Source organism: Salvelinus fontinalis, chromosome 39, assembly GCF_029448725.1.
Source record: "Salvelinus fontinalis isolate EN_2023a chromosome 39, ASM2944872v1, whole genome shotgun sequence".
NCBI classification, from domain to species: domain Eukaryota; kingdom Metazoa; phylum Chordata; class Actinopteri; order Salmoniformes; family Salmonidae; genus Salvelinus; species Salvelinus fontinalis.
The window spans coordinates 4,521,569-4,543,313 of NC_074703.1; the positions used below are offsets into that span (position 1 = coordinate 4,521,569).

General features: G+C 40.3%; 1 protein-coding gene across 3 annotated transcripts; it reads left to right on the top strand.

The window, feature by feature from the left end:
- The first annotated feature begins 15,300 nt into the window (after positions 1 to 15,300).
- LOC129838224 (microsomal glutathione S-transferase 1-like) lies at positions 15,301 to 20,197 on the top strand. Of its 3 annotated transcripts, none has more exons than XM_055905006.1 (4): positions 15,301 to 15,428; positions 16,843 to 16,983; positions 17,729 to 17,823; positions 18,643 to 20,197. In XM_055905006.1, the coding sequence occupies exons 2-4, from the start codon at positions 16,858 to 16,860 to the stop codon at positions 18,884 to 18,886; spliced, it is 465 nt and encodes a 154-aa protein (XP_055760981.1). In that variant the 5' UTR covers positions 15,301 to 15,428; positions 16,843 to 16,857; the 3' UTR covers positions 18,887 to 20,197. The 3 variants fall into 3 exon arrangements, with proteins under 3 accessions (XP_055760981.1, XP_055760982.1, XP_055760983.1); XM_055905007.1 differs by having other exon boundaries at positions 16,846 to 16,983; XM_055905008.1 differs by lacking the exon at positions 15,301 to 15,428 and adding an exon at positions 15,447 to 15,527.
- The last annotated feature ends 1,548 nt before the right edge of the window (positions 20,198 to 21,745 follow it).

The window sequence follows — 21,745 nt, forward strand, 5'->3', positions numbered from 1 at the left end:
GCTTTGTGATGGCCACTCCAATACCTTGACTTTGTTGTCCCTAAGCCATTTTGCCACAACTTTGGAAGTATGCTTGGGGTCATTGTCCATTTGGAAGACCCATTTGCGACCAAGCTTTTAACTTCCTGACTGATGTCTTGAGATGTTGCTTCAATATATCCACATAATTTTCCTGCCTCATGATCCCATCTATTTTGTGAAGTGCACCAGTCCCTCCTGCAGCAAAGCACCCCCACAACATGATGCTGCCACCCTCGTGCTTCACGGTTGGGATGGTGTTCTTCGGCTCGCAAGCCTCCCCCTTTTTCCTCCAAACATAACGATGGTCATTATGGCCAAACAGTTCTATTTTTGTTTCATCAGACCAGAGGACATTTCTCCAAAAAGTACAATCTTTGTCCCCATGTGCAGTTGCAAACCGTAGTCTGGCTTTTTTATGGCAGTTTTGGAGCAGTGGCTTCTTCCTTGCTGAGCGGCCTTTCAGGTTATGTCGATATTGGACTTGTTTTACTGTGGATATAGATACTTTTGTACCTGTTTCCTCCAGCATCTTCACAAGGTCCTTTGCTGTTGTTCTGGGATTGATTTGCACTTTTCGCACCAAAGTGCGTTCATCTCTAGGAGACAGAATGCGTCTCCTTCCTGGGGAGTATGACAGCTGCGTGGTCCCATGGTGTTTATACTTGTGTACTATTGTTTGTACAGATGAACGTGGTACATTCAGGCATTTGGAAATTGCTCCCAAGGATGAACCAGACTTGTGGAGGTTTACAATTTTTTTTCTGAGATCTTGGCTGATTTCTTTTGATTTTCCCATGATGTCAAGCAAAGAGGCACTGAGTTTGAAGGTAGGCCTTATAATACATCCACAGGTACACCTCCAATTGACTCAAATGATGTAAATTAGCCTATCAGAAGCTTCTAAATCCATTACATAATTTCCTGGAATTTTCCAAGCTGTTTAAAGGCACAGTCAACTTACTGTCTGTAAACTTCTGACCCACTGGAATTGTGATACAGTGAATTCTAAGTTAAATATCCTGTCTGTAAACAATTGTTGGTTAAATGACTTGTGTCATGCACAAAGTAGATGTCCTAACCGACTTGCCAAAACTATAGTTTGTTAACAAGACATTTGTGGAGTGGTTGAAAAACGAGTTTTAATGACTCCAACCTAAGTTGGATATAAACTTCCGACTTCAACTGTATATAAATTAAATCAAGTGGCCTAGTAAACACACCAAAACATTTCAAATGTTCAAATCAAAAGGCTATTGGACAGAAAAACATGGACAGTCGGGTGTATCGCAAATTCAGAACCGCTGGTCAGCAACATAATAAACTAAACCACTGATCAATGGGAACGAGGTCAGACTGACTGCTAAACCACTGATCAATGGGAACGAGGTCAGACTGACTGCTAAACCACTGATCAATGGGAACGAGGTCAGACTGACTGCTAAACCACTGATCAATGGGAACGAGGTCAGACTGACTGCTAAACCACTTATCATTGGGAACGAGGTCAGACTGACTGCTAAACCACTGATCATTGGGAACGAGGTCAGACTGACTGCTAAACCACTGATCATTGGGAACGAGGTCAGACTGACTGCTAAACCACTGATCATTGGGAACGAGGTCAGACTGACTGCTAAACCACTGATCATTGGGAACGAGGTCAGACTGACTACTAAACCACTGATCATTGGGAACGAGGTCAGACTGACTACTAAACCACTGATCATTGGGAACGAGGTCAGACTGACTGCTAAACCACTGATCATTGGGAACGAGGTCAGACTGACTGCTAAACCACTGATCATTGGGAACGAGGTCAGACTGACTACTAAACCACTGATCATTGGGAACGAGGTCAGACTGACTGCTAAACCACTGATCATTGGGAACGAGGTCAGACTGACTACTAAACCACAGATCATTGGGAACGAGGTCAGACTGACTACTAAACCACTGATCATTGGGAACGAGGTCAGACTGACTGCTAAACCACTGATCATTGGGAACGAGGTCAGACTGACTGCTAAACCACTGATCATTGGGAACGAGGTCAGACTGACTGTTAAACCACTGATCATTGGGAACGAGGTCAGACTGACTACTAAACCACTGATCATTGGGAACGAGGTCAGACTGACTGCTAAACCACTGATCATTGGGAACGAGGTCAGACTGACTGCTAAACCACTGATCATTGGGAACGAGGTCAGACTGACTGCTAAACCACTGATCATTGGGAACGAGGTCAGACTGACTGCTAAACCACTGATCATTGGGAACGAGGTCAGACTGACTACTAAACCACTGATCATTGGCAACGAGGTCAGACTGACTGCTAAACCACTGATCATTGGGAACGAGGTCAGACTGACTGCTAAACCACTGATCATTGGGAACGAGGTCAGACTGACTACTAAACCACTGATCATTGGGAACGAGGTCAGACTGACTACTAAACCACTGATCATTGGGAACGAGGTCAGACTGACTACTAAACCACTGATCATTGGGAACGAGGTCAGACTGACTACTAAACCACTGATCATTGGGAACGAGGTCAGACTGACTACTAAACCACTGATCATTGGGAACGAGGTCAGACTGACTGCTAAACCACTGATCATTGGGAATGAGGTCAGACTGACTGCTAAACCACTGATCATTGGGAACGAGGTCAGACTGACTACTAAACCACTGATCATTGGGAACGAGGTCAGACTGACTGCTAAACCACTGATCATTGGGAACGAGGTCAGACTGACTACTAAACCACTGATCATTGGGAACGAGGTCAGACTGACTGCTAAACCACTGATCATTGGGAACGAGGTCAGACTGACTGCTAAACCACTGATCATTGGGAACGAGGTCAGACTGACTACTAAACCACTGATCATTGGGAACGAGGTCAGACTGACTACTAAACCACTGATCATTGGGAACGAGATCAGACTGACTGCTAAACCACTGATCAATGGGAACGAGGTCAGACTGACTGCTAAACCACTGATCAATGGGAACGAGGTCAGGCTGACTGCTAAGGTTTGATCCATAAATAAAGACATTCAATAGGCAGCTTATCCTACAGAAGTAAAACAGTTCATATGTTCAAATCAATAGTCCTGATTAACATGGCATTAATAACGCAGTCACATCCCCCAGTCCCAGGTGTCCAACATGTTCAGAAAATAAATAGATGGTTTTAGTACTTTGGTTAAACACTCTGACGAAGGCAAAGGGAAAAATAAACACTTATTTAGTGAGAAAACACACAAAAATATGAATGGAAGGAGTAAAAAGTATATTATTTTCTTCTCGGAAATATTGTGGAGTAAAAGTAGAAGTTGTCAAAGATATAAATAGTTAAGTAAAGTACAGATACCCAGTTATCACGCCCTGACCTTAGTTATCTTTGTTTTCTTTATTATTTTGGTTAGGTCAGGGTGTGACGAGGGTGGTATGTGTGTTTTTGTCTGGTCTAGGATTTTTGTATGTCTAGGTTGTGTGTGTAGTCTAGGCATACGTAGGTCTATGGTGGTCTGAATTGGTTCCCAATCAGAGGCAGCTGTTTATCGTTGTCTCTGATTGGGGATCCTATTTAGGTTGCCATTTTCCAGGTTGGTTTTGTGGGTAGTTGTCCATGTTTAGTTGCCTGTGAGCACTACGTTGGCTTCACATTTTGTTTGTTAGTTTGTTATTTTGTTAGTTTGTTAAGTGTTCTTTGTTGAATTAAAAGATGTATTCCAATCGTGCTGCACCTTGGTCCACTCCTTTAAACGGCCGTGGCGTACCCCCCCCCCAAAAAAAATTAAGTAGTACTTAAAAGTATTTTTACTTAATACTTTACACCACTGTCCAATACATTGTGGAAAACGGTGCATCTAATTCTACTAGGTAAAGAGCTGACATGACTAGAACATCCTGGCATTTAAACCATACTCGATTTTTCAACAACAAATAATGGTACATACTCGATTTTGTCATGCTGAGAAAGCGTCGTGCATTGTGTCATTTCCTGTTATCCATTGATTCCAGGAGCCCGTCCCCATATCTAAAGGATCAGCTGTTGTCAAAGCTGAAAGCGGTATGACATCACGCATTTACAGTATACTAGATGTCTGAAACGTTGCATACTGCTACAACAGTGTGCCATTTAGGACGTAAGAATGGGTATTTGGAAATGGACGGAAATAAATTGGGCTCTGAACTAAAAAATGCACACAGAGAACACACCTGGTTTGGTTGCATCATCAACTCATCACAGAGAACACACCTGGTTTGGTTGCATCATCAACTCATCACAGAGAACACACCTGGTTTGGTTGCATCATCAACTCATCACAGAGAACACACCTGGTTTGGTTGCATCAAATCATCACAGAGAACACACCTGGTTTGGTTGCATCATCAACTCATCACAGAGAACACACCTGGTTTGGTTACATCAACTCATCACAGAGAACACACCTGGTTTGGTTGCATCAACTCATCACAGAGAACACACCTGGTTTGGTTGCATCATCATCTCATCACAGAGAACACACCTGGTTTGGTTACATCATCAACTCATCACAGAGAACACACCTGGTTTGGTTACATCATCACCTCATCACAGAGAACACACCTGGTTTGGTTGCATCATCAAATCATCACAGAGAACACACCTGGTTTGGTTACATCATCACAGAGAACACACCTGGTTTGGTTACATCATCAACTCATCACAGAGAACACACCTGGTTTGGTTGCATCAACAACTCATCACAGAGAACACACCTGGTTTGGTTACATCATCAACTCATCACAGAGAACACACCTGGTTTGGTTGCATCAACAAATCACAGAGAACACACCTGGTTTGGTTGCATCAAATCATCACAGAGAACACACCTGGTTTGGTTACATCAACAACTCATCACAGAGAACACACCTGGTTTGGTTGCATCAACAACTCATCACAGAGAACACTCCTGGTTTGGTTACATCAACAAATCACAGAGAACACACCTGGTTTGGTTGCATCAATTCATCACAGAGAACACACCTGGTTTGGTTACATCAACAACTCATCACAGAGAACACACCTGGTTTGGTTACATCAACAACTCATCACAGAGAACACACCTGGTTTGGTTGCATCAACTCATCACAGAGAACACACCTGGTTTGGTTGCATCAACTCATCACAGAGAACACACCTGGTTTGGTTGCATCATCAACTCATCACAGAGAACACACCTGGTTTGGTTGCATCATCAACTCATCACAGAGAACACACCTGGTTTGGTTGCATCATCAACTCATCACAGAGAACACACCTGGTTTGGTTACATCACCAACTCATCACAGAGAACACACCTGGTTTGGTTGCATCAACAACTCATCACAGAGAACACACCTGGTTTGGTTGCATCAACAACTCATCACAGAGAACACACCTGGTTTGGTTACATCAACAACTCATCACAGAGAACACACCTGGTTAGGTTGCATCAACAACTCATCACAGAGAACACACCTGGTTTGGTTGCATCAAATCATCACCTGTAAACAACTCCCTAAATACAACAGTTCAACATAGGCAGCACTAATAGGGTTGTTCTTCTTCTGTGTTTTTTGAGGGTGCAGTCGGTGCTGTAGGATCCACTGTGATTGGTGGAGACAAAGCCCTGGAGCTGTTAGCATAATGAGCAGCTGTGTGGCCCTACTTCATTATACGCACGCACGCACGCACGCACGCACGCACGCACGCACGCACACACACACACACACACACACAGACACACACACACACACAGAGGCATGCAAACAGACACACACACACACACACACACACACACACACACACACACACACACACACACACACACACACACACACACACACACACACACACACACACACACACACAAACACACAGGAAATGTAGTTTCTGAAACAATTAAAGTATTTAATTGACGTTCCACGTCTCAAAGTCCTGAAAACTTCAAATGGTATCTGGTGTAAATACATCTTTATCATCTATTTGTCAAACGTGATCCGTTACACATCCAGTGTACATAATTTATGTCTAAATGAATCACTGAGCTATTAATAGCTGATCATTAGACTTCTGGAGTCACTGCACAACCAAACCCGGATGCTGAATCCAAAGCCTTGCAGAACTGGAATTGAGAGGTGTTGGAGATGAGATCAGACATACCAGCTCAGATCCCCTTTGCTATGGCGTGTTTTCATGGAACGGTCACGGTGAGTCAGCGTTAACTGACTGGGTGATCTTTGGAACCTGTCTGTCTCCAATAAGGGGTCAGGGAGTGAAGAGAGATAATACCTTTGGTCTACTTGCAGGTGATAGGGTACACACACACACGCACGCACGCACGCACACACACACACACGCACGCACGCACGCACACACACACACACATGCATGCACGCACGCACACACACACACACAGACACACACAGACACGCACACACACACACACATGCATGCACGCACACACACACACACACACACACACACACACACACACACACACACACACACACACACACACACACACACACACACACACACACACACACACACACACACACACACACACAGAGGCATACAGGCAGACAAACACACACACACACACACACACACACACACACACACACACACACACACACACACACACACACACACACACACACACACACACACACACACACACACACACGGAGACAGAGGCATGCAGGCAGGCATGCAGACAGACACACACACAATCAAAATTGCAGTCGACTGTGGTACTTTTGACTCAGTAATTACAGAATACCTGCAGTGTACTGTAGCTGAACTGCAGTTACACTGAAAAATTACTGCAGTAAAAATAACGTGTTCTTTTAGATGCAGTATTTGCAGCATATTTGCAATTATCCTCTTGAGCCTATGGGGGGTGCTATTTCGACTTTGGAAAAATGAGTTCCCAAATTAAACTGCCTCGTACTCAATTCTTGCTCGTACAATATGCATATTATTATTACTATTGGATAGAAAACACTCTCTAGTTTCTAAAACCGTTTGAATTATGTCTCTGAGTGAAACAGGACTCATTCTGCAGCACATTTCCTGTCAGGGAGTGAGATTTCAGAAATCGAGGTCCCTGTTCTGAGGTCAGTTTATAAGTCCCCATGTAAGCCATCGGGCTACATGCACTGCATACGTCTTCCTCTAGATGTCAGTAAGCGGGGAGAATTTGAATGGAGTGGATTGCGCAATCTGGGACCTTATATAAGACCCTGGAGCGGAAGTACCGTCCTTTTCAACGGTGCGCTTGGCGCAGTAGGGACATCAGAGTGGCCTCCTGCCAAGCTTTCGTTTTGCCAGTTCTATATCTCCGGTCATGTTTTTATTCGTTATAGTTGTTAAAGACATCATAAGGTAGTTAATTTAAACCGACTTATAGCAATTTATATCAGTTTATTGCGATTTTCTGGCATTTCTTTGTGACGCGCTTTCAAGAGTTGGACACCTTTCCGGCACATGCCGAACGTTAGCGGCTATTTCGACAGGACAAGAGGACAGCTTTCAACCAAAAGACGATTGTTCTGGACAAAGGACACCTTTCCCAAGATTCTGATGGGAGGTCATCAAAAAGTAAGAACTATTTATGCTGATAAATCGTTGTTCTGTTGAAAAATGTTAAATGCATAAGCCGCCATTAATTTCAGTGTAGCCTTGCTTTAGCGCATGCTGTATTGCGCAATAACGTTAATTTAAAAAATGTAACAAAGCGATTGCATTAAGAACTAATTTGTCTTTCATTTGCTGTCCACCCTGTATTTTTTTGTCAAGTTTATGATTATTTATTGATTAGAATAGGTGCCTCTCCAAGATGGCGCCCGACATTTTCTGGGCAGCTTGGCAACTTTTCTCATTGTATAACCACGATTTGTGCCGCTAAATATGCACATTTTCGAACAAACTCTATATGCATTGTGTAATATGATGTTACAGGACTGTCATCTGAAGAATTCTGAGAAGGTTAGTGAAAAAATTAATATATTTTGGTGGTGAATACGTTATCGCTATGTTTGGCTGGAATCAATGCTGTTGTGTGGTTTGCTATTGTGCTAAGCTAATATAACGCTATATTGTGTTTTCGCTGTAAAACACTTAGAAAATCTGAAATATTGTCTGGATTCACAAGATCTGTGTCTTTCAATTGCTGTACGCTGTGTATTTTTAAGAAATGTTTTATGATGAGTAATTAGGTAATACACGTTGGTCTCTGTAGTTATTCTAGTCGCTTTGGGGAGAGTTGTGATGGTGGTTGCAATGGTAAACTATGATTTATACCTGAAATATGCACATTTTTCTAACAAAACATATGCTATACAATAAATATGTTATCAGACTGTCATCTGATAAAGTTGTTTCTTGGTTAGTGGCTATTTATATCTTTATTTGGTCGAATTTGTGATAGCTACTGATGCAGTAAAAAAATGGTGGAGTAAGAAAAGTGGTGTCTTTTGCTAATGTGGTTAGCTAATAGATTTACATATTGTGTCTTCCCTGTAAAACATTTTAAAAATCAGAAATGATGGCTGGATTCACAAGAAGTGTATCTTTCATCTGGTGTCTTGGACTTGTGATTTAATGATATTTAGATGCTAGTATTTACTTGTGACGCTATGCTAGGCTATGCTAGTCAGCTTTTTTACTGGTGGGGGTGCTCCTGGATCCGGGTTTGGGAGGAACTAGAAGTTATACTGCACTCTAACTAACTACAGTTATACTACAGTATACTACAGTTATACTGCACTCTAACTAACTACAGTTATACTACAGTGTACTACAGTTATACTGCACTCTAACTACAGTTATACTACAGTGTACTACAGTTGTACTGCACTCTAACTAACTATAGTTATACTACAGTTATACTGCACTCTAACTAACTACAGTTATACTACAGTGTACTACAGTTATACTGCACTCTAACTACAGTTATACTACAGTGTACTACAGTTGTACTGCACTCTAACTAACTATAGTTATACTACAGTTATACTGCACTCTAACTAACTACAGTTATACTACAGTGTACTACAGTTATACTGCACTCTAACTACAGTTATACTACAGTATACTACTGTTATACTACACGCTAACTAACTACAGTTATACTGCACTCTAACTGCAGTTATACTACAGTGTACTACAGTTGTACTGCACTCTAACTAACTACAGTTATACTACAGTATACTACAGTTATACTGCACTCTAACTAACTATAGTTATACTACAGTATACTACAGTTATACTGCACTCTAACTAACTACAGTTATACTACAGTGTACTACAGTTATACTGCACTCTAACCACAGTTATACTACAGTATACTACAGTTATACTACACGCTAACTAACTACAGTTATACTGCACGCTAACTAACTACAGTTATACTGCACTCTAACTACAGTTATACTACAGTGTACTACAGTTGTACTGGACTCTAACTAACTACAGTTATACTACAGTATACTACAGTTATACTGCACTCTAACTAACTACAGTTATACTACAGTGTACTACAGTTATACTGCACGCTATCTACAGTTATACTACAGTGTACTACAGTTGTACTGCACTCTAACTACAGTTATACTACAGTGTACTACCGTTTTACTGCACACTAACTACAGTTATACTACAGTTTACTACAGTTGTACTTCACTCTAACTACAGTTATACTACAGTGTACTACAGTTGTACTGCACTCTAACTACAGTTATACTACAGTGTACTACAGTTATACTGCACTCTAACTAACTATAGTTATACTACAGTATACTACAGTTATACTGCACTCTAACTACAGTTATACTACAGTGTACTACAGTTGTACTCCACTCTAACTAACTACAGTTATACTACAGTATACTACAGTTATACTGCACTCTAACTAACTATAGTTATACTACAGTATACTACAGTTATACTGCACTCTAACTAACTACAGTTATACTACAGTGTACTACAGTTATACTGCACTCTAACTACAGTTATACTACAATGGAATACAGTTGTACTGCACTCTAACTAACTACAGTTATACTACAGTATACTGCACTCTAACTAACTATAGTTATACGACAGTATACTACAGTTATACTGCACTCTAACTAACTACAGTTATACTACAGTGTACTACAGTTATACTGCACTCTAACTACAGTTATACTACAGTATACTACAGTTATACTACACGCTAACTAACTACAGTTATACTGCACGCTAACTAACTACAGTTATACTGCAATCTAACTACAGTTATACTACAGTGTACTACAGTTGTACTGCACTCTAACTAACTACAGTTATACTACAGTATACTACAGTTATACTGCACTCTAACTAACTACAGTTATACTACAGTGTACTACAGTTATACTGCACGCTATCTACAGTTATACTAGAGTGTACTACAGTTGTACTGCACTCTAACTACAGTTATTCTACAGTGTACTACCGTTATACTGCACACTAACTACAGTTATACTACAGTTTACTACAGTTGTACTTTACTCTAACTACAGTTATACTACAGTGTACTACAGTTGTACTGCACTCTAACTACAGTTATACTACAGTGTACTACCGTTATACTGCACTCTAACTACAGTTATACTACAGTTTACTACAGTTGTACTTCACTCTAACTACAGTTATACTACAGTGTACTACAGTTGTACTGCACTCTAACTACAGTTATACTACAGTATACTACCGTTATACTGCACTCTAACTACAGTTATACTACAGTTTACTACAGTTGTACTTCACTCTAACTACAGTTATACTACAGTGTACTACAGTTGTACTGCACTCTAACTACAGTTATACTACAGTTTACTACAGTTGTACTTCACTCTAACTACAGTTCTACTACAGTGTACTACAGTTATATTGCACTCTAACTAACTACAGTTATACTACAGTGTACTAAAGTTATACTGCACTCTAACTACAGTTATACTACAGTATACTACAGTTATACTACACGCTAACTAACTACAGTTATACTGCACTCTAACTGCAGTTATACTACAGTGTACTACAGTTGTACTGCACTCTAACTAACTACAGTTATACTACAGTATACTACAGTTATACTGCACTCTACCTAACTATAGTTATACTACAGTATACTACAGTTATACTGCACTCTAACTAACTACAGTTATACTACAGTGTACTACAGTTATACTGCACTCTAACTACAGTTATACTACAGTGTACTACAGTTGTACTGCACTCTAACTAACTACCATTATACTACAGTATACTACAGTTATACTGCACTCTAACTAACTATAGTTATACTACAGTATACTACAGTAATACTGCACTCTAACTAACTACAGTTATACTACAGTGTACTACAGTTATACTGCACTCTAACCACAGTTATACTACAGTATACTACAGTTATACTACACGCTAACTAACTACAGTTATACTGCACGCTAACTAACTACAGTTATACTGCACTCTAACTACAGTTATACTACAGTGTACTACAGTTGTACTGCACTCTAACTAACTACAGTTATACTACAGTATACTACAGTTATACTGCACTCTAACTAACTACAGTTATACTACAGTGTACTACAGTTATACTGCACACTATCTACAGTTATACTACAGTGTACTACAGTTGTACTGCACTCTAACTAACTACAGTTATACTACAGTATACTACAGTTATACTGCACTCTAACTAACTATAGTTATACTACAGTATACTACAGTAATACTGCACTCTAACTAACTACAGTTATACTACAGTGTACTACAGTTATACTGCACTCTAACCACAGTTATACTACAGTATACTACAGTTATACTACACGCTAAATAACTACAGTTATACTGCACGCTAACTAACTACAGTTATACTGCACTCTAACTACAGTTATACTACAGTGTACTACAGTTGTACTGCACTCTAACTAACTACAGTTATACTACAGTATACTACAGTTATACTGCACTCTAACTAACTACAGTTATACTACAGTGTACTACAGTTATACTGCACACTATCTACAGTTATACTACAGTGTACTACAGTTGTACTGCACTCTAACTACAGTTATACTACAGTGTACTACCGTTATACTGCACAATAACTACAGTTATACTACAGTTTACTACAGTTGTACTTCACTCTAACTACAGTTATACTACAGTGTACTACAGTTATACTGCACTCTAACTAACTATAGTTATACTACAGTATACTACAGTTATACTGCACTCTAACTACAGTTATACTACAGTGTACTACAGTTGTACTGCACTCTAACTAACTACAGTTATACTACAGTATACTACAGTTATACTGCACTCTAACTAACTATAGTTATACTACAGTATACTACAGTTATACTGCACTCTAACTAACTACAGTTATACTACAGTGTACTACAGTTATACTGCACTCTAACTACAGTTATACTACAGTGTACTACAGTTGTACTGCACTCTAACTAACTACAGTTATACTACAGTATACTGCACTCTAACTAACTATAGTTATACTACAGTATACTACAGTTATACTGCACTCTAACTAACTACAGTTATACTACAGTGTACTACAGTTATACTGCACTCTAACTACAGTTATACTACAGTATACTACAGTTATACTACACGCTAACTAACTACAGTTATACTGCACGCTAACTAACTACAGTTATACTGCACTCTAACTACAGTTATACTACAGTGTACTACAGTTGTACTGCACTCTAACTAACTACAGTTATACTACAGTATACTACAGTTATACTGCACTCTAACTAACTACAGTTATACTACAGTGTACTACAGTTATACTGCACGCTATCTACAGTTATACTAGAGTGTACTACAGTTGTACTGCACTCTAACTACAGTTATACTACAGTGTACTACCGTTATACTGCACACTAACTACAGTTATACTACAGTTTACTACAGTTGTACTTCACGCTAACTACAGTTATACTACAGTGTACTACAGTTGTACTGCACTCTAACTACAGTTATACTACAGTGTACTACCGTTATACTGAACACTAACTACAGTTATACTACAGTTTACTACAGTTGTACTTCACTCTAACTACAGTTATACTACAGTGTACTACAGTTGTACTGCACTCTAACTACAGTTATACTACAGTATACTACCGTTATACTGCACTCTAACTACAGTTATACTACAGTTTACTACAGTTGTACTTCACTCTAACTACAGTTATACTACAGTGTACTACAGTTGTACTGCACTCTAACTACAGTTATACTACAGTTTACTTCAGTTGTACTTCACTCTAACTACAGTTATACTACAGTGTACTACAGTTGTACTGCACTCTAACTAACTACAGTTATACTACAGTATACTGCACTCTAACTAACTATAGTTATACTACAGTATACTACAGTTATACTGCACTCTAACTAACTACAGTTATACTACAGTGTACTACAGTTATACTGCACTCTAACTACAGTTATACTACAGTATACTACAGTTATACTACACGCTAACTAACTACAGTTATACTGCACGCTAACTAACTACAGTTATACTGCACTCTAACTACAGTTATACTACAGTGTACTACAGTTGTACTGCACTCTAACTAACTACAGTTATACTACAGTATACTACAGTTAAACTGCACTCTAACTAACTACAGTTATACTACAGTGTACTACAGTTATACTGCACGCTATCTACAGTTATACTAGAGTGTACTACAGTTGTACTGCACTCTAACTACAGTTATACTACAGTGTACTACCGTTATACTGCACACTAACTACAGTTATACTACAGTTTACTACAGTTGTACTTCACGCTAACTACAGTTATACTACAGTGTACTACAGTTGTACTGCACTCTAACTACAGTTATACTACAGTGTACTACCGTTATACTGCACACTAACTACAGTTATACTACAGTTTACTACAGTTGTACTTCACTCTAACTACAGTTATACTACAGTGTACTACAGTTGTACTGCACTCTAACTACAGTTATACTACAGTATACTACCGTTATACTGCACTCTAACTACAGTTATACTACAGTTTACTACAGTTGTACTTCACTCTAACTACAGTTATACTACAGTGTACTACAGTTGTACTGCACTCTAACTACAGTTATACTACAGTTTACTTCAGTTGTACTTCACGCTAACTACAGTTATACTACAGTGTACTACAGTTGTACTGCACTCTAACTACAGTTATACTACAGTGTACTACCGTTATACTGCACACTAACTACAGTTATACTACAGTTTACTACAGTTGTACTTCACTCTAACTACAGTTCTACTACAGTGTACTACAGTTGTACTGCACTCTAACTACAGTTATACTACAGTATACTACCGTTATACTGCACTCTAACTACAGTTATACTACAGTTTACTACAGTTGTACTTCACTCTAACTACAGTTATACTACAGTGTACTACAGTTGTACTGCACTCTAACTACAGTTATACTACAGTATACTACCGTTATACTGCACTCTAACTACAGTTATACTACAGTTTACTACAGTTGTACTTCACTCTAACTACAGTTATACTACAGTGTACTACAGTTGTACTGCACTCTAACTACAGTTATACTACAGTTTACTTCAGTTGTACTTCACGCTAACTACAGTTATACTACAGTGTACTACAGTTGTACTGCACTCTAACTACAGTTATACTACAGTGTACTACCGTTATACTGCACACTAACTACAGTTATACTACAGTTTACTACAGTTGTACTTCACTCTAACTACAGTTCTACTACAGTGTACTACAGTTGTACTGCACTCTAACTACAGTTATACTACAGTATACTACCGTTATACTGCACTCTAACTACAGTTATACTACAGTTTACTACAGTTGTACTTCACTCTAACTACAGTTATACTACAGTGTACTACAGTTGTACTGCACTCTAACTACAGTTATACTACAGTTTACTTCAGTTGTACTTCACTCTAACTACAGTTCTACTACAGTGTACTACAGTTGTACTGCACTCTAACTACAGTTATACTACAGTGTACTGCAGTTATACTGCTCTCTGACTGCAATATTTCTTCGTAAGTGTATGTATATACCATACAAATTGCTGCCTAACAAAAACAATGTTTACCGTTGGTAGTGGAATGTGTGTCAAATCAACCTGCCCTCAATTTCGCAACACCACCTGTGGCCTCGGTCCAAGTGTCCCAGAATTCAACACCACCTCCCGTTGCAGTGTCAAAGGATCTCTGGTCTGTGAAATATACTACTTGATTTACAGAGAGAAGGACTACACCCCAGACTGGTAAGAATATTTTCCCACACTCATCAAAGTTCATCCACGGGGTTTTCTGCGCGTAATCTACAGCCGGTGCAGGACGAGGTGTGCGCGCCAGTAACAGACGTAAGTGTAACATCAGTGTTTTGTTTTCTTCCTAACTCCTCGCGCCATTATTTTGTTGAACTTTGGCTTCATGTTTGGCTACTTATCTGACGCCATATACGACGGTTACATTTGCACGATAAAACCCACTGCTGCGCGGCTGTGATAAGAGCCGTGAAACTGAACACAGTAACATACGGGAACTTGTAGTAGCCTATCATTCAAACAGATTGGGGGTTTTAATTAAAAATGTTGCTGTTGACACTGACAGGCAAAACCTGCATAGCGGTGCGTTGCTTATTGATAGTGCATTGAATGGATTTTAAAGGACTTTAACAAAAGGCTGTTTTGCTTAAAAAAAAAAAAAACGTATATATATTTTTTAGAGGGTAGATCATCTTTCATTTTGCAGGTAGATACTAGTCTATACACCAGTCAGACTACAGATCTCTTAACAGTAGCTGTGTTTATAGATGCTAGTCTGTACACCAGTCAGACTACAGATCCCTTAACAGCAGCTGTGTTTATAGATGCTAGTCTGAACACCAGTCAGACTACAGATCCTTTAACAGCAGCTGTGTTTATAGATGCTAGTCTATACACCAGTCAGACTACAGATCCCTTAACAGCAGCTGTGTTTATAGATGCTAGTCTGTACACCAGTCAGACTACAGATCCCTTAACAGCAGCTGTGTTTATAGATGCTAGTCTGTACACCAGTCAGACTACAGATCCTTTAACAGCAGCTGTGTTTATAGATGCTAGTCTGTACACCAGTCAGACTACAGATCCCTTAACAGCAGCTGTGTTTATAGATGCTAGTCTGTACACCAGTCAGACTACAGATCCCTTAACAGCAGCTGTGTTTATAGATGCTAGTCTGTACACCAGTCAGACTACAGATCCTTTAACAGCAGCTGTGTTTATAGATGCTAGTCTATACACCAGTCAGACTACAGATCCTTTAACAGCAGCTGTGTTTATAGATGCTAGTCTGAACACCAGTCAGACTACAGATCCTTTAACAGCAGCTGTGTTTATAGATGCTAGTCTATACACCAGTCAGACTACAGATCCTTTAACAGCAGCTGTGTTTATAGATGCTAGTCTATACACCAGTCAGACTACAGATACTATCATATTCATTGCTATATGTCAGTCTGTGAATCAGACGGTGTTGTGTGTCTGGGCCCAGCATGTTAGTGGTTTTATTGGAATTTATTGCATGTTCAGTAAGCGTGATGACTTCTGTAAATATTATGTACGCACAGTTCAGACCATCTTTATAAAGAGCAGCAAGTCCCGTGCTGTTTACAGTGTCTCTTGTTGGTCGTAGCAGAGCGATAACAAGATGAAGGAAATGCCATCCGTGATAGACAGCGAGGTGTTCCTGGCCTTCTCTACCTACGCCACTATCGTCGTCCTCAAGATGATGCTGATGTCTCCTATGACTGCCTACTTCCGCTTCACGAGAAAGGTACAGGAATGTGGTAATCTCCCTCCACAGTGTTATACAGCCTGTAAGTGAACTATGGTGTAAACTTGTCTCTCTCCTCCACAGTGTTATACAGCCTGTAAGTGAACTATGCTGTAAACGTGTCTGTCTCCTCCACAGTGTTATACAGCCTGTAAGTGAACTATGGTGTAAACTTGTCTCTCTCCTCCACAGTGTTATACAGCCTGTAAGTGAACTATGGTGTAAACTTGTCTCTCCCTCCACAGTGTTATACAGCCTGTAAGTGAATTCTATAGTGTAAACTTGTCTCTCTCCTCCACAGTGTTATACAGCCTGTAAGTGAACTCTATGGTGTAAACTTGTCTCTCTCCTCCACAGTGTTATACAGCCTGTAAGTGAACTTTATGGTGTAAACTTGTCTCTCTCCTCCACAGTGTTATACAGCCTGTAAGTGAACTATGGTTTAAACTTGTCTCTCTCCTCCACAGTGTTATATAGCCTGTAAGTGAACTATGGTGTAAACTTGTCTCTCTCCTCCACAGTGTTATACAGCCTGTAAGTGAACTCTATGGTGTAAACTTGTCTCTCTCCTCCACAGTGTTATACAGCCTGTAAGTGAACTATATGGTGTAAACTTGTCTCTCTCCTCCACAGTGTTATACAGCCTGTAAGTGAACTCTATGGTGTAAACTTGTCTCTCTCCTCCACAGTGTTATACAGCCTGTAAGTGAACTCTATGGTGTAAACTTGTCTCTCTCCTCCACAGTGTTTTGCCAACATGGAAGACACAGGGATGGCTAAGACTCCAGAGGACAAGAAGAGGATGCTGAGAGTTGACCCGGATGTGGAACGTGTGAGAAGGTAGGCCTACCCTTATAGAGGCCTCCTAGACTTATAGAGGCCCCCCTAGACGTATAGAGGCCCCCCTAGACGTATAGAGGCCCCCCTAGACGTATAGAGGCCCCCCTAGACGTATAGAGGCCCCCCTAGACGTATAGAGGCCCCCCTAGACGTATAGAGGCCCCCCTAGACTTATAGAGGCCCCACTAGACTTATAGAGGCCCCACTAGACTTATAGAGGCCCCACTAGACTTATAGAGGCCCCACTAGACTTATAGAGGCCCCACTAGACTTATAGAGGCCCCACTAGACTTATAGAGGCCTCACTAGACTTATAGAGGCCCCACTAGACTTATAGAGGCCCCCTAGACTTATAGAGGCCCCCTAGACTTATAGAGACGTTTTAGGACCAAATAGTAGTTTACATTGTATAAGGGATGTATCAGTGGAGACCATCTCTTCCAGGGCAATAGGAGACACCATATTACATTGTTTAAGGGATATATCAGTGGAGACCACCTCTTCCAGGGTAATAGGAGACACCATATTACATTGTTTAAGGGATATATCAGTGGAGACCACCTCTTCCAGGACAATAGGAGACACCATATTACATTGTATAAGGGATATATCAGTGGAGACCACCTCTTCCAAGACAATAGGAGACACCATATTACATTGTTTGATCTCTCTCTCTCATTCCCCAGATAATCTGAACTCTCTCTCTCTGTCTCTCCCTCTCTTCCCTCTCTCTCTCTCTCTCTCTCTCTCTCTCTCTCTCTCTCTCTCTCTATCTCTATCTCTATCTCTCTCTCTCTCTCTCTCTCTCTCATTCCCCAGATGCCACCAGAACGACCTGGAGAACATCATTCCGTTCGTAGTGATTGGTCTGCTGTATACCCTGACGGGGCCAGACCTCTCCACTGCTCTGCTCCACTTCCGGGTGTTTGTTGTTTCTAGGCTCTTCCACACGGTGGCGTACGTCCTCCCCCTGCCCCAGCCCAGCAGAGGTCTAGCTTGGATGGTTGGCATGGGCGCTACCTTCTCCATGGCATACAGGGTGCTAAGCACAACCCATCTCTGAAGAGGCGATCAAGCAATTAATCAGATTGATTGATTCAACGTTTTTTCAGATGGCCCTAAAATAGTCCTCGGGACACTCTACCTCTGAGGAGACACCCACACATGTATCAGACCTGGGGCAAATAGGCTACATCATGTTAAATACGTTTGACAGTGCTTGATTGAACTTGGAGTTTGCACTTCTGGGACTATTCTATTGGTTCTGTTGTATCTGGTAGACTAACTTGACATTCCCTGCACGTTTTGTTTTTTAACTCAGCACTGAATTTGATCTGTGCAAAACATTTATAATATCATCAAAAATAAGGCTCGATTTAATGTATTTCACGGAACTTCAGTGCTAGATAGAGCGCAATTAGACACTGAACGGCAATGTTCCCTCGGAGACTCCATTCAAGGTAAACGCTGCATATATCGGTTCATTCGGGAAACTACATTTAACATTTCAAGTGCGCTAGAGCGCTGGACCTTAGGCGATACGGATTGAATGGAGCCCTAAACTCAAATCACCTGTAGTTCAGTATCCGATACCTCATGTACCTGCCTGTTTTAGCCACATCAAATCACCAGTTTATTGGTCGCGTACACAGATTTGCAGATGTTATCGCAGGTGCTGTGAAATGATAGTGTTTCTAGGTCCAATAGCGCAGTAATACCGAGCAATACATTTAAAAATACATGAAAAATACACACGATCGGGTCTGTCTGCTTCTCTGAACGCACAGCACTACAGACCGGTCTATCTGGTTGTCTGACTGACTGCAAACACCTATTTTATATCTTAGACATTTTTTTTGCATGTGATGTGATAATCCAATGTTTATAAATTATTCAATTCGGGTTTTGGGAAATAAAGTTCAATTTCTAAATGGGGGCAAATTATTGTTTGAGCTGAATTTAAATAGGGCCTATTGATGTAGGCTTTGGCCTTTCTAGGGAGTTTTTCCTAGCCCAGGTGCTTCTACACCTGCATTGCTTGCTGTTTGGGGTTTTCGGCTGTGTTTCTGTACAGCACTTTGAGATATCAGCTGATGTAAGAAGGGCTTTATAAATACATTTGATTTGATGTAGGCTACTAATACCAGAGTTATTTTGCTAATTGGCTAATGAATATGACCTTATTTGATCTAATTCTGTATTTTTTTAAATTCTGTATATGGTTTAGATCTACATATCATCTGATATGTTTCCTAGGCGACATATCTGTAATCCTTCTGATTGGTTTACTTTGTCCATTCCATTTTCTATGCCAATCAGGGATTGTCCTTTTTTAATGCTTTCCCCCTTGTAAATAAATGAACGATCTCTAGAATGACATGTCTCATGGTATTTGTTTGTAGTACGAATATACATAGATGTTATAGATGAAAATGTGTTCATCAAATAATGAACTGGTAGCATTAAAAAAAGTAATTGGAGGAAGTGGACGCATTTTTTTGGTTGAGCCGCAGACCTGGCGGAAGTCCAAATATTCGCCTCTTTTTCTTCTGAAACTACATGAACAAACCGCCCACATCGGCACAGTCTAGCAGGCTGGTACTTTTCCCTGGGTCCGATTCAAAGCCAAAGACGGAAGTTTCTTGAAAAGGTATGAAACTATTCGCTCAACTCAAAATAAACTCGGCGAACGCCATCAGCGGATATTATTATGTGTAGTATGTGTAGATCATTAAAAATGTAACCGGTACAATAGTTTACATTTGTATCGTTCTTTGTAGAAAAAGAGTTGGCTATTTTGCGTAATGTGAGTAGGCTATGTCAAAGCGCTGACGCTGTGGCTGCACATACCCAGCGCTGCACAGTTTATAAAATGTGTATGGGAGACATTGTGTCACAATACAATGCATTTCATTTATCATAGTATGCACGGGTAAAGTACTACCTTTATTTGGGGTAAGTTGTATCTGTGTGTAAGATAGCCCAGAAACAGTAAACATGTCACATACAGTAAAACGACTAGAAACAAAGTGTTGGGTTTTGCCATTGAACCACTGCTCTCCAAAATTCTGCAATAGCACCCCAATAAAAATAACACAAATAAGAGTTGTCGTAAATCAATAAATATCTACATGCATAAGGTTTATTAATGTGTCATTACCATTAGATCAATTATCAATTACGTATTTTATTTTTATTTAATGAAACACTTTTTTTTTTAAAGTTGAAATGTAAAACCCATTTTCAAATCCACTTGAAGTTCAATCAAACCTAAACCGTGTCATCGCTAAGTTTATGTTGTCTGTTCTGTTGTCTAGCGGGACTGAACCCGAACAGACATGGCAGAGCTAACTCATATGATAGACAGCGAGGTGTTCCTGGCCTTCTCATCGCTAAGTTTATGTTGTCTGTTCTGTTGTCTAGCGGGACTGAACCCGAACAGACATGGCAGAGCTAACTCATATGATAGACAGCGAGGTGTTCCTGGCCTTCTCATCGCTAAGTTTATGTTGTCTGTTCTGTTGTCTAGCGGGACTGAACCCGAACAGACATGGCAGAGCTAACTCATATGATAGACAGCGAGGTGTTCCTGGCCTTCTCATCGCTAAGTTTATGTTGTCTGTTCTGTTGTCTAGCGGGACTGAACCCGAACAGACATGGCAGAGCTAACTCATATGATAGACAGCGAGGTGTTCCTGGCCTTCTCATCGCTAAGTTTATGTTGTCTGTTCTGTTGTCTAGCGGGACTGAACCCGAACAGACATGGCAGAGCTAACTCATATGATAGACAGCGAGGTGTTCCTGGCCTTCTCATCGCTAAGTTTATGTTGTCTGTTCTGTTGTCTAGCGGGACTGAACCCGAACAGACATGGCAGAGCTAACTCATATGATAGACAGCGAGGTGTTCCTGGCCTTCTCATCG